This window comes from Apiospora hydei (genome assembly GCF_038363865.1).
Source record: "Apiospora hydei strain CBS 114990 chromosome Unknown utg000004l_segment0_segment0, whole genome shotgun sequence".
Lineage (NCBI taxonomy): Eukaryota > Fungi > Ascomycota > Sordariomycetes > Amphisphaeriales > Apiosporaceae > Apiospora > Apiospora hydei.
Window position 1 is genome coordinate 7,548,793 of NW_027117363.1, and position 13,556 is coordinate 7,562,348.

General features: G+C 53.3%; 2 protein-coding genes across 2 annotated transcripts; both read right to left on the reverse strand.

Annotated features, from left to right (window-relative positions):
- Window positions 1-9,279: 9,279 nt before the first annotated feature.
- Window positions 9,280-12,268, reverse strand: PG997_004887 (Xyloglucan-specific exo-beta-1-4-glucanase; the record flags this gene model as incomplete). The annotated part of the gene is made up of 11 exons (XM_066809202.1): window positions 9,280-9,479; window positions 9,558-9,833; window positions 9,924-10,014; window positions 10,067-10,116; window positions 10,175-10,268; window positions 10,326-10,447; window positions 10,506-10,998; window positions 11,081-11,319; window positions 11,392-11,971; window positions 12,024-12,175; window positions 12,223-12,268. 11 exons carry the CDS (start codon window positions 12,266-12,268, stop codon window positions 9,280-9,282), a joined length of 2,343 nt encoding a protein of 780 aa, XP_066672820.1.
- A 984-nt stretch (window positions 12,269-13,252) lies between these two features.
- Window positions 13,253-13,456, reverse strand: PG997_004888 (uncharacterized protein; the record flags this gene model as incomplete). Its single annotated transcript, XM_066809203.1, has 1 exon — window positions 13,253-13,456. One exon carries the CDS (start codon window positions 13,454-13,456, stop codon window positions 13,253-13,255), a length of 204 nt encoding a protein of 67 aa, XP_066672821.1.
- Between the last annotated feature and the right edge of the window lie 100 nt (window positions 13,457-13,556).

Consider the following 13,556-nt stretch of genomic DNA (forward strand, 5'->3'; position numbering starts at 1 on the left):
AGCTGGTGTGTGAAGAGAAGGCAAAGGCAGGCCATGTTCATTCCGCGTACAAGTATTGCAGGATCCGTACTGTACTTTTTTGGGCATGGAGGACGACCTACGACCAGCGTTCCCATGGCGAGCGAGAGACTTAGTCAAGGTTCCTCCTGCGGCTACACAGAGATACTTCACACTATGCATTGCGTCGAGGGGGTGGGCAGCGATGTTTGGCCTTCCCCACAATAGGTTTGGGCCTGCGGTCAACAATTCCCCGGTTGGCTGTTTTAGATCCAGGCCCCAGGGAAGCTGCCAGGATGCAGCCTGTCCTGGGACGGCGACAGGGGTGCATCCTTTTTTTGCCCTGGTCTGCTGCGGTGGGTGGTGGACTGGTGGTGCGGTGCGGGTGCTGGTTTTCTTGTCTGATTCGGGCCTGACGAGAATATGCCGGTCGTTTTGGAAGAACCAAAATCCCTGGCGCTTTATTTATTTTTCTTTCTATCTGGTCCAAGGGCAAAGGAAAAGGGCAAGGGAAAGGGTCCGCCAAAAGATCATGGCGTCAGGTTGCTCGTCTGAACCGTGATCAGCGCAGGGTACGGCCCGACCAGGGGTGTTTGAGAATTCCCAATTTGGAAGAGGCCCCCCGGACAAGGCCCCCAGGCCCCCTCTCCGGGCACAGGCTGGCTGGCTGGTTGGCCGTGTCGCTCTGTGTTCTGAGGCTCGTGGAAGACGACAACGTTGTTCCAGAAGAACGCCCTGCTCCGTCCCCGGTGCGACGTAGGTTCGATTGGCGGTTGCAAGAATAGTGGGAAGGCTGAAGGCTGCAGCGCGATTGTGCAATAGCAGGAGATATTATGATAGTATAGTCATTAACGCTCTCACTTAGGGCGCAGGCGTTCCAAAAACCAAAGATCTGCAGGCTGAGACCTGGCAACCGGCTTGAAACCTCAGTACGAACAACCTCTTTTCCTGTCGACCTCAGTTACACTGGGCCGTGCCGCACATACCCTCGCCCAGGACGCCCGCCCAGGACATGGCCAGAGAGTTGCGCGATCTGTGACCGGATTAGCCTCTGGCCGATAGATAGAGATGCCCGGATGCTGGCAGAGAGAAGTAAGCAAAGCATTTCCATCCAGATATTGGGCCACTACGGCTCCCGCTACGACTATTAGGGCCAAATCGACACAATGGGCCGGGAGAAGCCGACTGCGCCCACCATGACGACGGCTTAGTCGAAGGCTAGCCCTGGGATCGCGCTGCCGATTGATTCGGAGCTGCTGTAGCTTGACTGTACGTACGTGACTAAGGGTCCAGTGCTTTTATTAGTACTTGCATCGACGTATTAGTCGTAAAAAGCGAAGAAAGGCCGCATCCAGCGCATTTGTATCCCAGCAATGGATGGGCATGGGGAGTTCCAGCAATGGCCGTGGCCGTTGTTGTCATCCCCGTTGCCACCATCTGTCGCGGGCTAAACTAATAAATCAATTGATGGACGGATTGATTGATTGAACAAATCAATCGGATACATGTGCGCAATATGTACAAGCAGCATCTGTGATTGATGGCCGGCCAAGCCGTCAATGCCCTGCCACGGCGCTGCCAATGCGTGCCGCTGCCAATGCCAAAACCAGCCATCATCAGATTCATCTCAATCAAATCAAACGCATTTGGTACCTTTATTTACCTAACCTACCGCGCACTTGCACGCAGACCAGTACATACGTCAACCAATACCCTAAAGGCATGCAGCCACACGCAGTTGCCGCAGTAGCTTCGCGGTGAGGCGGCAGGTTCCAGTTGGGCAGTATCGTCTTGTCAGGGTTGTCCCGTGATTGACCTGCAGTAGTCTGCGGTCGAGGCTCCTATTAGCTCCCACGCCAGACCCCTCGAAGATGCAGCGACGATGCACCTAAGAGGTATACAATTTCGTATTCTTATTCCTATTCTCCGACTCAGGTACTGCGCGGTCGTGTGACAGGCCAGCGACCGTCCGATCGCACTGCGAGACAGACAAACTGTCGTGCTCGTTCAGAGAATGGTCTGATCTAGTTGACGAGGCATCGTTGACGTGCGTACTGGCTTTGTACTTTAGTAGGGGTCGTGTGTGCTTTTTTTTCTCCGCCCCTAGAAAGCTGTTTGGCGCAGAGGTTCGGAGACCAGTCCGTCTGGCTGTTTCGGAGTACTACTATCCAGTATTTGGGGGTTAGGCTAAGGCTGGTTAAGGTATTGCATTCAATCTCATCTCATAGCAACGCTGCCGCCGGCGCCGATTGTTTCTTCAACCGTCGCCCCTTGCGATGGGATGGAACAGCCTAACCAGGTGCCTTGAGGCCTTTTTGGCGGCCTGTTGGTAAAAAGCTATGTCTTTCTATGCCGGATGCGGTAGAGCCTGGCGACACCACACGTTGGCAACTAGTCATGGCCACGATCCGTGAACACGCCCCCAGCGCAGATCGGGGGTTGCAAGGTTGGTAGAGACGGATGAGATACGCTGAAGTCCTCTGAAGATTCATCGGCCAAGCTTCATTGGATAGAGACGGTTTGGGGCAATGCGATTGGCCCATTGGATTAAAAGCTTATTTGGGGGAAGAGAGGGTTCCGTCCGTTCTGTTTTCTGTAACAGTGACTGGCGGCCGGGACAACGTGTGCTGATGTTGGTTCTGTTCCAGCGGAAAGGCTTTACCCTGGTCAGTGGCCTGCTGGTGGTCGGCCGGCGTATCTGGCTTTGATGTAATTGCAAGGGTCGTGATGCAAAAATAGCCGTGTATGCTGATGCCGCACCGCACCCTACCTTACCCGGAAGTGGTTGGTTGCTGGTAGGCCAGGGGGTTGGTCCAATCCGAGGTCGCATCGCTACTACCTGCTGTTGGGATTGGAAAGAAGAACAAGGGAACACTTGCTGCTGCTACGACGGCGATAGGAATGTCATCCCATACCAGACCTTGGGAGGGTGGTGACCAGATGACGGGTGAGAAGTGGAGGCCGAGTCACGGAGGCTTGTCGTGTTTCAGCTGAATTTGATGTCAAGTCTATGGGGTCTCCGAACTTGAACTTCATGCGCTCGATGCAAGTCTCCAGCTACAGCTAGCGCTAGCCCCCTCAACCCTCAACCCCTGTAGCGATGAACCTAGCACCTGCGAAGATCAGGCCATCGAAGCCAATCCGATAGGGACTAGCACGGTATGGCTTTAACTGGACCTGCTGCTGCTGCTGTTGCTGCAGCTGTTTTTGCCCGGGAGGTGAATAATTCAAATCACCACACCAGTCAGTCCGTCCGTCAGTCATTCATGATCCCTGGAATAGTAAAGTAGATATATGGGTTCTGTTATGTTAAATAGGCATGTATGTAGATGATCTACACCAACCCACTGCTGCTGCTGCTGCTGCACAGACAGAGAAATCGTTCAAGTGGTCCGCACGTCTAACCCGGTTGGACATGGACAGCCCTACGATGATGGTGATGAGGATGGTATTTACCGTCGTGAGTATACCTACTACCCAACTCAAAGTCGGTTGTATTCTTCCATGTACAATGTCTCATACCGAACTTGCATGTACAGTACAGTGATTGTTGAGAACGTACGGGCATTCGCCAGCCCTAAAAGGATGTTCGTTCGTCTCGGTTTACCGGCATGCATGTCACACCCGTCCCCACACCCATCTTTTGCCCTGGCCTGTCCAGCAGCAACCGACCCAAGGACCGCACTAGCAGCCCTGAACAGTGAACCTGAACCTGAGCCTGCGCCTGAGCCCGAGCCTGAACCCGCCTCGCCTTGCTTTTTGGCCCTGCAGGTATCATGGCGGGTGGGATAGACAGACGGACGGACGGATGAATGGATGGACGGGCAGGATCAGGATGGAACTTGGATCGTTCATGCCATCACCGTACTAGCTACATGGTAGGTAGTCGGTCGTGAATGCATGCATCTTGTTTGATCGTTCGTTCTCTGCCTTGACCGACCACTTGCTAGCTTGCTTCCTACCCATCTAATAAGATGTTCAAAATCTATGTATCGACCTGCCATCCCTCCCAGCCCTCCATCATCCATCAGCTTATTTGGAATGCCGGACCAGATTAAGGGTATATCCCTACTGCTAGTGAACCATAGCACGCTCTCGATATATCGATACCGCACTATTTTGCATCGCATTGGCCAAGGGATTAATAAGGTATCGCTGCATTAGGATCTTGATTACACTTCGTCACTACTTGGACGGACGACGAGGAATATAAAGTTCCGTCCTGCTTGGCTTCGTCTCTCGGCCCCTCTCTCCAGGCTAAGCCAGGCCGGAAAAGTAAGAATTATGAAAAAGAAAAAAAAAAATACAACGGTGGCCCGCTTGACCCCCGGGGCTCCGTACCGTTCGTGTGCTACCAGTTTATTTGCGATTCAAGGGAAGGGAAGAGAGCCACTCATTACTGACACACGACCGACCACACATGCACTCCCAAAGTATAACCATGTCCACCTGCTTGCTGTATGCGTGCTAGGTACATTCATTTACCGAACGTTCCCCCACGAGAAGATCCTGGACCAACCAACCCTATGTAAATCCTGGGTGAGTGCTACGCTAAGAACTTATCCATACCGAGCGCATCGCAAAGCAGGCCCAGCTGTGCTGACTTGACATCCTGTCGGTTTCATCTCTCGCCTGGGGTGGGGACCGGGGAGTCGGTTTGAGAGGGTCATTGCTGTTGTGTGTGTGTGTGTGTGTGTGTGTGTGTGCCGAGTAAGAGTAAGAAAGAAAGAAAAAGGGAAGTAAGCAAGGCAGATCACTTAAACCGCAATTGTTACCGAACAGGGAAGAGAGTGCGGAAGGTACGGACGGAGAGAGACGGAGTGACGGAGAGACGGACGAGACGGACGAGAGATGCAGCATCTCGTCCCTTCGTCTTCGGCTAGTTGATACAAGGCCACAACGTGGTTCTGAATCTTCGGCACTCACTGACTCATCTGGACCATCAGGCCAAACGGCGCAGCGACTCTAGTTCTACTTCCCCTACGTCGTCGATACGGCCTATCTCTGGCTTCGAACTGGGCGGGGTTTGAGAAGTCGAGATGAGAACCGTTTCAAGCTAGGTTCAGAAGGCAGTGGAAGATGCCATCTTTGTCATAGTCCGCGCGTGCCCTTCGTCTGGCTTGCCTTTCTCTCTGCCTTCCTGGTCCTTTCCTTCTCTGCCAAGTTCTTGACTGTGTCGTTCGCCCCCTCTCTGTCTCTGTCTTCACGGCGAGCGTGTGTGAGGTTTTAAGGTTAATTCTTTTTCGGGAGTGACAGTTCATGCGTTTCGGACGTTCCGGATCCAAGACACATGACAACGTGGGCTTTGTTGCGCAACACTTAAACCTGCAAGGAGGGGGGCACTGACGTTAAACCGCGACGTGAACGACACACATCGTCTGGGCGGTGCAATTGTGGCTTTCCCCAAGTCCGTCATGGTCGCGACAAAACGGTCGTAAATACTCGTATTGCTGCCTGCCTGTCTGCCTGCCTGCCGTCTGGTGTCGGTTCTCAACTCCCATCATCCGCAATTCCTTCTCGTTTTGGTTGGGGTTCTCTCGAGGTCAGGAGGCTGGCGTTGCGGTCGACTGGTGCGACTTTCCCGCCCGTGAACGTTACCTAAGTACATACACACCCGCCTCTTAGAATGTTGCACGCGCGCCTAGTGAATTCAGTATGTACCTACCTGGCAGGATCCTCCCTGTAAGCTTGGAATGGTAGTGGCTTGCCTACTACGTAGAAGATCTCAAGGTTTGCCGTTGCTACGACAAACGATAAAGTGACCTACTGTTAGCACGAGAGTGGCTTACGCCAGAAACCAGGAGATGCACTCTCGAAGTTGTTGTTGCAGTCTGGCCAATCACGTTTGGCCTGAGACGCCTCGTTTGGTCGGATTAGGAAAGATGCATCAGCGATGTTGGAGACGCGGGACAACGACAACGACAACTTCATCAAGACCCGGCCTCTAGGAATGGAGGACCTTTAGACTAAAGATGGGCACCAAAATATGAGAACACCATGAATCCGTATCTATCCGTACAATGAAATCTGATGGGCAAGGGCATTTACTGACTGGATTAAGGACAACCAAAATAGCTACAGTCCATGCCAATAGCTATATCAAATACCCGTCCCGGCCAGAGCCTAATGCTATATACTGCCTGCCTGGGCTTCCCCACCGCGACATTCTAAATAGCTGCATCCTGCTCCTGGCTGCAGGGCCGAACCATCGCGGCATCTTTATGCAGAATGACAGCTGCTTGTCCCCTGCATACATAGGTACCCATCCAAATCCCGAAGGCCCATATTGCTTGCAGCGATCCGGAGCGCTCAGAACCAATGCCTTCGAAGATGATCATCCAATGCTCCTCTCCTGCGGTTCGTCCCTTTAGTGTCAGCCCATGGCTCTGATTACCCGCAAGATTTATATCTATCCACGCATCACGCATCGATCCTCCGATGCGATGAGCATTGGTGATAACGACGAATGTACTGCTGGTATGACAGCCCGCTGTCAACAAAGTCCTACATAGTGCCCGCCCCCCGAGGCATACGAAGTTCCTTCAATACAAACATGTACTTCCAGTCGCAAGCTGGTGATGCGAAGGCCGACTGCGCCGGGCCGCCAATATGACAGGGATGGTAAGGCCAACGTCTTCCATCCAGTCTGTCAAGTGCGCTCAGAGAGAAACACACATTCTGCAGAGCGGGTGCAGACCGCATGCCACATCTGCATTCGACCCCCGGCAAGCAATCACGGCCAGCCCTGAACCCAGCCTGGCGCATACGACCCTCGAAATCATCATCGATCCGTATTTTTTTCCCGGGACTTTTGATGATGGGAGCTGTCCCAAGCTTAAACTAGCTCGGGAATTCATTCATCTGCAGAATCAGAAATGAAAAAGAGAGGAAATATGATGAATCTCGACAATTGGTTGCCCTTGTTTGAGTTTCCCGGGCGATCCAGGAGGAACGAGGAGCCTGATCCTACCCGAAGACTCATACATACATACAGTAGGTAGTTTTTGCATGCAGGGCATACGGAAGCAGCTCGTGTAAGCAAAGTGCAAACCCGTGCTGCCCATTTGAGATTTTCAATAACCGCACCTCCCCCGTCAAGCGCTTAATTGCATCCACGTCTGAGCGAAAGGATTCCCCTGTTGTAGGTTCTCAACGACCGTGGGAGTCGAGCGCTGCCGTCATCTACACAGGAAGGAGGGAGTATTGTGACTCGCTGAGCATCACGCAAGACATGGCCACGTCATGGGCAAGACCAAAAGATTGGCATACTCCGTCTCCCCCGATAGGCAAGCAATCCACACGGGACACACACACACACACATGAATGTCCCCACCCGATGACATGTCTGCATAAGGCAGCGCAGGCAACGGTTCACATGCAAGAGGGAGAAAGAGACAACCGCGATGATGCATAACATAACATCCAGGGCGCCCCTACTTGCAGGGTTGTCCCCTGGTCCCGTCTTTGCCATCAAGCGCTGCCGCCGCCCTCCCGTTCTGTTTTCTCTTCTTTCGCTCGATCAGTAGAGCCACGTCATCCGAAGAACTGACGGACGGGGAAGGCAGGCGGGAGGCGACTTGAGGTGACGGATTGGAGCTTCTCTAGAGAAAAGTCTGTGCTGGTCGGGACATGTGGTCCGCCTCCCGACCGGTGAATATTTTGTTTGCTCCCCCCCTCCTCGGGCCATGGCCTGGACTACACGAAGTGCACGAAGCCTTGAAGAGCGGGTCTTTCCTTTCCCGAATTGCCCATGCCGAGGCGGTCAGGCAGTTGTCGTTGGAAAGTAGGGGAGAGACGGGGCAGGGGGAAACGAAGCGCTAGAATTCCACGCGCGGGTTGAGGCAGCAGGCAAACGAGATATTCCAGGGTTTGCGCTCCCGCTGGCTACTTCATGCTCTTGAGGGGCCTTGGGGAAAAGGGACAGTCCAACGACGACAACCCAACCGGTAGGACGAAATCGAACATGGAAGCTGCAGCTAGCCTCTCGGAGATTTCGTGGGCAACGTGTGCCGCCACGCTCAGCGGCAGCCTGCAGCGTCCCGTCCAGCGCGCCACGCACCCTCCGTTGGTTGGGCGTCAAGCACCAATGCAGGGCTCCGGAGCCTACTGACTGAGGGTGCTTGACTTCTGGTTGACGACTCACTTTTTTGTTTTCCTTGACTTCGCTTGGTTGGAAGGGAACGGGGACGAAAGCTAAAAAGTCGACACGATGTAACGCAGCCCAAAAAAAAAAAAAAAAAGTATGGACGAAGAAACTTGCTTGGAACCTTCTCAGCTCCCCACCCAGCTCCTCCCTCCCCTTTCTTGCCAACCCCTTCCCGCAGTTCGTCGGTAGTCAGGATAGTCAATGAACGATAGTTCGGCCGAAGGGCTGCAGGGAAAAAAAGAAAAAAAAGCTGGGATGAAACTTTGGGATGATGTGCATGCTTTTGATTCAAGCGGCGGTTGCATCGAGGTTATCTCAAGCTGAGTACCTGCATTGTAAATCATAATCGGTGCTCCTTCTACACTGTCTATGCTTGGGGTGAGAGTGCTAAACAACTGATAAGGTAAAGGTAAGTAAGGAGACTGGGAAACTTAGCTAGTCCCTACTCACATGTTGTGCCTCACTTGGCCTCTGTCCAAATCATATCCGATGCCCAACACCGGGAAGAAAGTAGTTTGTCTACACGAGATAAAGGAGACAGGGGAAAATATAGGTGGTTGGTGGGATCGTTCCTTTGCGGTTCTGGATATTCCGGCTGAACCTTCGGCAGCCTACTCGTCAAAGTCAGAATATACCGCTAGGGATGACTTCGTATTCAAGTGATTGAAAGCAAACATCCAAGAGGAAGAAGGGAAGGGTAAAAAAGGCTAATTTCAACATTGGACTTGACTTCAGACTCCTACCATGGGCTTGGAAAGTTTACGGTTTGATCCGTCCAACTCCTTCCTGCTTACTTTGTGTATGCCACGCCACACATGCATACAGGCACAACACGCTTTTGCGCAAAACCGTTCGCGAGGAAGATTCTTGAACAGAATAGAGTACGCCCGAAACCCAGGAGTCTGAAGAAGGGGAAAGGGAAAGGGGGAAAGGAAAGAATGTGGTATGTTCCGACGGTCATGCGCACGGAAGAGACTGTAGGATACGATACGCACATGCACAGGAGCCAAAAATCGATTGATTGATTTCGAAACCCCTGGACGAGTAGGGTAGCCCTGTTATACCCCGCAAACAAGTGACTAAATACAGACAAAGAATTGAATCTCCTTTCCCCCTTTCCCGGCTAAGGAGAGGCTCAACGCAGCTTCAGGATTCTCTCGGCAGCATATTCCGCCGCCGCGACGATCATAGACGACGGGTTGCCAGTCATCATGCCAGGGAAGATAGCAGCATCCACGACGAAGATGTTGTCAGTACCGTAGACTTTGGTGTCGAGATCGACCACGGCGGTGCCGTTCGGCTTACGACCGTCGTCAAGCCCCAGCTTCGCAGTACCTGGTAGTAAACAAGCAAGTACAGTCAGCTAATTGTCCGTATACACAAATGAGAACGAGAGGACCAGACAGAGCTTACCAATCCAGTGGTTGGATCTTCGTGCAGCTGCACTGACGACCAATGTGTCCAAGTATGCCTCCGTTGTCACATTCTTCGGAGGCACGGCCCAAGTTAGGTTCGGATAGTTGCCAAGTGCCGCGCGCAGGTTGTTCAGGCTCTTAACCACGGCCTCCTTGTCCCCAGGAGTTCGGAGGTAAGGGTGCTCTGAGACGTAGGTGTTCAGGGCAGGGGTGATGATCATCCTTCCCTTGGACGTCGAGCCGCGGCCTAGGTATTGGCTCATAATCATAGTGTCTAGGAAGACGTTCAAGTCATCGTTAGTCTGCCGTTCCTAGTGGTTTCCTGAAGAGACACACAGAGGAATGGAGTAATAGAGCCGCTTACCGTTTGTTCCCGTCTTGTCGGCTCCCTCGACACGCGCAGTGTATTGCAATTGCCGGACGATGCCATCAGAACCTTCAATCTCGTCCCAGAACTGGCGTAATTGTTAGTATCCAGACATTCTTTGTGGACGCGAGTAGACTCACCATAGGCCCAATATTGGGAGCGGCTTGGGTGAAGATACCGGTTCGGTTTGCTGAGCAGGCCGTTAGTCTCACATTTGTGACCAATGCAATTCAATTTCCAGTACATACCAAAGTAGCTTGCCTCATCGGAAGCATTAGGATCGGTCCAAGCCTCGTAGAAGTCGTAGAAAACGAAGCCAGGATGAGTGACGTAAACATCAGTCTGGGGGAGAAATATCGTTAGATTCTATACGGACGGTTGGTGTCTCAGGGCACTCACGTTGAGATGGTCGGCGAGATTGTAGCCAACTGGCAGGTTGATCCAGGAGTCCTTTGAGATCATGGTAGGCCCGTCAGTGGAGTTCGCGACGATTGCCAGTTGGTCAGCAGGACCAATGCCACCTATAATTGTATCAGTACATTCTCATGAGTATCTCAACGGGGGGGGTGTAAGACTCACTTCTCATGAGAAGTTTGGCAGAACCAAAAGTGCCAGCAGCCGAGATCACTTTGCCGGTCTTGGGTGTCAAGTTGATCTTCCCGCCGAAGCCACCCTCGCCGTTGCACTCAAGCTCTACGCCTGTGGCGTGGCCGCCCTCTCTGATGATCCGCTTTACAGCAGTGTTCATGTAGAGGGAGAAGTTTGGTCTTTGCATCGCGGACACCAGATACGTCGCCATTGGTCCGCCTCTTTCACCGTGTGAGAACATGTACTCGGTACGGCCATAGGTGTGGTTCTTCATCGTGGGCTGTTTGTTAGGCTCAACATTCGTCCAGCCGGCTTTCTTGAAGCCATCCGAGAGAATGTCGAATCCTTGGCGCATATAGAGAAGACCATCCTGTGAAGGATTGTTGGTTCCTGGAATGCGCTCGAAAGTCCGCTTCTCTGCTGCAGCAAGATCCTTCGACTGCCAGCCCTTCGGCCATTCGTTATCCCAGTCAAGGGGGTTGGGCTATAACGGTCAGTTTGTTTAGCGTGGGTATGTCGGTATACGACCATGGATCACTCGCCTTCCACCAAAGTCCAGCGTTAACGGCTGTGCCACCGCCAAGAACGCAACCTGACATTTGGTCTGTGTCGGTACAGGCAACACCTGCCGAGTCAACCCAGATTTGATTGCACAGGCCTGGAACGTCAAATCGCGTCAGATTCGTCCCCTCCAGCCACTCGGGCTTCAAGGTGCCGTTGTACCGCCCCGACGATGGCGGACCCTTCTCAATAAGCAAGACCTTTTTCCCCTTCTCGCTCAAGCGGTCCGCAATGGGGATACCGGCTAGAGACAACCGTCAGACAAAACCAATAACAAGACAAGCATCACGCGTCGATTGGTCAAAAGAAAACTCACCTGCACCAGCTCCAACAACGACATAATCATAAGTAGCTTCTGTCGGGGTTGGGCAAGCCACAGGGGGCGTGGTAGGCGTTGTCGTAGGCGTCGTGGTCGTAGATGTAGTTGTAGTCGTTGTTCCACAGTCGCCATTGACGGTCTTCGTCGCCAGCTCCGCCCATTCAACGTACGCCTCATTCGTCGTTCCCTCGAGCTCTGCACCGAACTGACCAAACGAGGTGTGCTGTCCGAATCTTATACCACTCGGGCAGGCAGGGTTTGTTGGAGCGGTGTTGGCCGTTGCCCAACCGAGGACGAGGAAGCCTTCGCTCGTGGAAACGGAACCGGTCGAGCCGTCCTGGTCCCAGGAGAAGCAGTTTTGACAGCGGAACAGAACTTCGTAGGTTGAACCATCGATACTCGAAGATATCTGAGTCAACTTGGCGTCACCATTGTAGGGCGCCGGCATGCTGTAGCCGGTGGCATAGCGGAAAGAGGTCAAGACTTCCTCCTCGTGGGGCCAGGCCATGAGGAGCAGGGCCTGGGTCATCTGTCCCGACTGGCCATGGGAGATTCCGCACCAGCCACCAGTGCATCTCTAGAAGGACTTCTTAGAACTGAGCAGAAGCGTACACATCCCCAGTACTTACCAGCAGGCCGATGTACTCATTGGCGGCGGTGGTCAAGGCATCATTAGGCAGGGCTATACCGAAGGTGAAGCCAGTGCCTTGTGTCCACGTGCCGAACTCGATGCCTGTTTTGGGGTCGGTATACGCCGCCTGAGCCAGAATTGGCTCGACGTCTATACATGGTTAGCAGCCGATTCTCTAGTACGGTCGAGGGACATACAAGAAGCTGCTAAGCAGGCGGCTGTAAGCGCTGCGACTCCCTTCATCTTGGAGACTGTGACGAGCCAAACTGGACCTGGGGTTGCGGCAGATGAGGTACGGCTGAAAGAGGCCGGGCATGGAGGTATTTAATGGCCGATACATCCAAGGCCAGCAAACAAACCCATGCTGATCTAGGCATTACCAACAGGACGGAATGGATGGTCAGCTCCCGAATCACAAGGGAAAGCTCAAGACACACTTGACCCTTTGGGTATTAGCCGGAATCGTGGCTCGATGATTGCAGACAGTTGCATGGGGTGGCATCCAACGTCTTCCGAGAGACAGCAGAGGATACGTTGTGTTCATTGGGGGAGACGGTCGACGGAGAGGGCCGACTTAGACCTAATAGAGCTCGGAGGCATGCATATTGAATCCTGGCCAGGCCCAAGCAGCCGGGAGACGATCAATTTCGATTATATCACCGAAAGGATTCGCCTCCTGGGCCACAACGGCTGTGGCCACCAGGTTAGCTACCAAGTCATGGTGTCAACTGGCGTAGTTTCGAGGCCTCAGGCTTCGAATACACCGCAATGAATAAGGCAGCAGGTGTCGGCAATATTAAAGCAGCGAGCCCGCTGTGCATACCGCTCTCGGCATGCTGGCTTGGCCTTAGGCAAAGCCAAGACACGGGGACAGGGAGGTGCTAGGTGTCATTCAAGAAGGATTTCACGGCGAAGCGGCAATGCCAGCCGTTTCGTCCGATCTAAGACCATATGGTGTTGATGAGTCAGGAGCTGGTCAATCAATGCTGAACGTAGCTTGGTGAGACTCGGGCGTCCGAGTTCCCAAGTTGCTGCGCGGACGTTTTCTTGTTGGGGGTGGGTGAACCGAGATTGGGACCCCACGTTACCCCAAAAACACGCCCGGGGTATTCGGACAAGGGTATGAATATTATATGGTGTGCTCATTGCTCATCTGCAAGGAAGTGCGGCCGCCAGCCTACCATGCTCTCTATGTCCTTGCCCCAATGGCGCCCCTCCCACCTCGCTTTACCACAGGTAGACAGGACTGGACTTCTTCGGGGAAGAAGTGGCCGTGGCCGTGGCCTCCAGGTTGTCATCTACTGCCAGGGAATCTTGCATGTTGTGATTCCCGTCAGACGGGCCGGCGAAGTCCCGGGCCGCAAAGCGCCAATCGGGAAACCTGCCGGCCACAACGTCTCCCCTCGATTGGAGGCGGTGCAAACGGAACATGTCCAGGGGCATTTGACGAGCCAAGATGCGCCCAGATTGGAGAATCGATCTGGATAAAACACGAGCTTACCCTTTTATATTTCCTTATACGACCCCATAC